This window comes from Chondrus crispus, genomic scaffold, assembly GCF_000350225.1.
Source record: "Chondrus crispus Stackhouse genomic scaffold, scaffold_17, whole genome shotgun sequence".
Taxonomy (NCBI): domain Eukaryota; phylum Rhodophyta; class Florideophyceae; order Gigartinales; family Gigartinaceae; genus Chondrus; species Chondrus crispus.
Window position 1 is genome coordinate 568,611 of NW_005179069.1, and position 2,505 is coordinate 571,115.

The 2,505-nt window shown below is 57.8% G+C and overlaps 1 protein-coding gene; it reads right to left on the bottom strand.

Annotated features, from left to right (window-relative positions):
* Nucleotides 1-16: 16 nt before the first annotated feature.
* Nucleotides 17-1,718, bottom strand: CHC_T00008677001 (Dolichyl-phosphate-mannose--protein mannosyltransferase, family GT39). XM_005714905.1 is given in 2 exon segments: nucleotides 17-119; nucleotides 120-1,718. 1 exon segment carries the CDS (start codon nucleotides 1,716-1,718, stop codon nucleotides 120-122), a length of 1,599 nt encoding a protein of 532 aa, XP_005714962.1. The 3' UTR covers nucleotides 17-119.
* Nucleotides 1,719-2,505: the final 787 nt, after the last annotated feature.

A 2,505-nucleotide genomic window follows, 5' to 3' on the forward strand; every position in this document is an offset into this window, starting at 1 on the left:
ACGCCGCTTACCCGAATTTCGTAAAAAAAATCCCTCCAGAAACATATATTTTTCCTCTTTACGCACCCGTCCATCCCGCCTAACTAATCACTTCCATCCATAAACCCTGCCCCCCTCTATTAGTCCCACCGTGGCAACCATCTCCGTTTCACGTGTTCCGTATGCGGCAAAGGCAACCCGTACACCCACACGCCCCAGTACACGTACGCCCCGACGATACCCGCCGCGATGATTGCAAACGCCATGCCGCGCATGCGCCGCGGAATCAGGTCAAACCCTAGCGCCCCGAGCGCCTGCGCGAAGAAAAGCCCGGGCAGATATTGGTACACGGGGCCGGACCGGTACACTACCATCGTGGGGAGCATGCTGCCCACCCATGCGAAAAACAGCGCCCCCCCGCGCCGCAAGTGCTCCTTCAGCGCTTCTGTCGTCCGCAGCTCCTTGCGGTACCGCACAGTGTAGAACAGCGCCCCGATGAACACCAGCATCAGCACGTCGATGCACAGCGTCATCACCGGGTTCATCAACATGTAGATCAGGCTCACTTTTTCTTCCGCCCCTTCCCCGACTACCTCGCGGTGGTACAACGCCCCGCGCCAGTTCACGATCCACTGGAACCAAGACGAGCCCCACTTGTCCTTTCCGCGGATCCCCTTGGAGTACTGGAAGATCACACGGTTCACTTCTATGATGCGCGCCCACATCGACATCCCGCATCCCTCTCCCCCTTCCCAATGTTTGCTCCCCACCAAGCACTTTTGAAACTCGGCCGACATAAACCCGTCCCCCGGCCCAGACTCATTCACATTCAACAAGAACAATGCAAACGACCCCATGTATGACGCCACCGCCGTCCCGTACAGCACGGCGAGCTCCAGCACGTTGAGCGGCTCCTTACAAAACGGGTTCACCCCGTAAAGACTCACCGTAAATATCAGCGCGGGTGTCGCAAACGCCGTCCAGCGAACCGACACGCAAAGCCCGCAGCAAATCCCCGTCAACACAAGATACAACAACACATACGCCGTGTCCAACATGGATACGCTCCTCCCCTTGATCACCACCACGTTCTTCGCGTCCCACAGCAGCAGCGCGCTATAAAACGCAACGCAGGTGAAAAACACGAGCACGGAGTCCACCATGGCGATCCTCGATTGGATGACATGCATCATGTCAAACAAGATGAAGAGCGCGCCAAGCACGCTTGCATACATGCTGAGCCTCAGCAGGCGACAGACGCGGTAGAAAATGGGGACGGTAAAGGCGCCGAACAGGGCGGCCGGGGCGCGCGCCGCAAACGCCTGGGCGGCCGGCACGTGCTCCCCGAGCGCGGTGAAGCGCGGGAGGGGGGCGAGGCCCATGAGCTTGCCGACGTAGGCGATGGCCATCTTTCCGAACACAGGGTTGACATCGAAGAAGTACTTGTTGGAGAGCAAAAAGGTGCCGAAGTTGAGGTAGTGGACCTCGTCAAAAATGACGACGTCGAGCTTGGCCAGACGGTAGAAGCGCACGGCCAGGGCGCCAAGGAGCAGAAAGGCGCAGATGAGCCAATCCACCCACGTCACGTGCACCGTTAGGAAGGAGGAGTAGGGGTGCGAGGGCTTGAGCTTCGCGGAGGGATCGTCGTGCGTGGGCGTGGCGGGTTCGGATTTTGGGGGCGGCGGGGAATTGCGACGGCGGCGCAGCCCGTCGCCGGCGGGCTTGGTGGATATCGTCATCGGGCGGAGACGGGCGGAGACGGGCGGAGACGGGCGGAGACGGGCGGAGACGGGCGGAGACGGATCGGAGAGGGGGTTGAGGGGGCGGGGTCAGAGGAGGGGGATCAAAGAGGGGCGCAGGGAGAGAGCGACGGGGTTGATTGAATGGTGAAGGGGAATTAAAAGGGATGGTGAATGGGGGATTGTATTGCTGCGTTTTCGGGGCGTGCGGGCACTAGACGGATCTACTGTCGGATCATGAGTTGGACCGCAAAGGTAAGTTGGAAAAAATATTCCTCAAACCATTTCTTTCCTCCATTTCTTTCCTCCGCTCAAATCCTGACCGGGTGACGGCATCGACCACACGTGTCTATATACGTACAGTGCTTCATACAGCATGACAGTTCTTCCGTATTCATTTTTTTGCAAATACCCAATCATCTGACACGTGGACAGCGAGTGGAGAAAGAATCTTTTTCGAATCCGATTCGCGCATGTTTCCAACGTGGACACGTTGCCACCTTGCACACGTTTTGGACGTTGACGTCATCGATTGGGCCGCCCGTTACTTATCCGTTTCATGTTCTCGCCGATTGGTGCCCATCGGTAGAATCAGCTGACCCACTTCTTACTTTCGCTGACGCGTCATGACAAAGAACGTCACCACCTCGCTGCTCTTCATTCTTCACGCCTCCGTTTTCCCTGCCCTCTGCCCTCTGCATCCGTTCGCAGACGACGACAATCACCATCCCCCCTTCCCCCCCCCCATTAAAAAACCTTGGGCGGACTAGATCAATCTTAGTTCTAT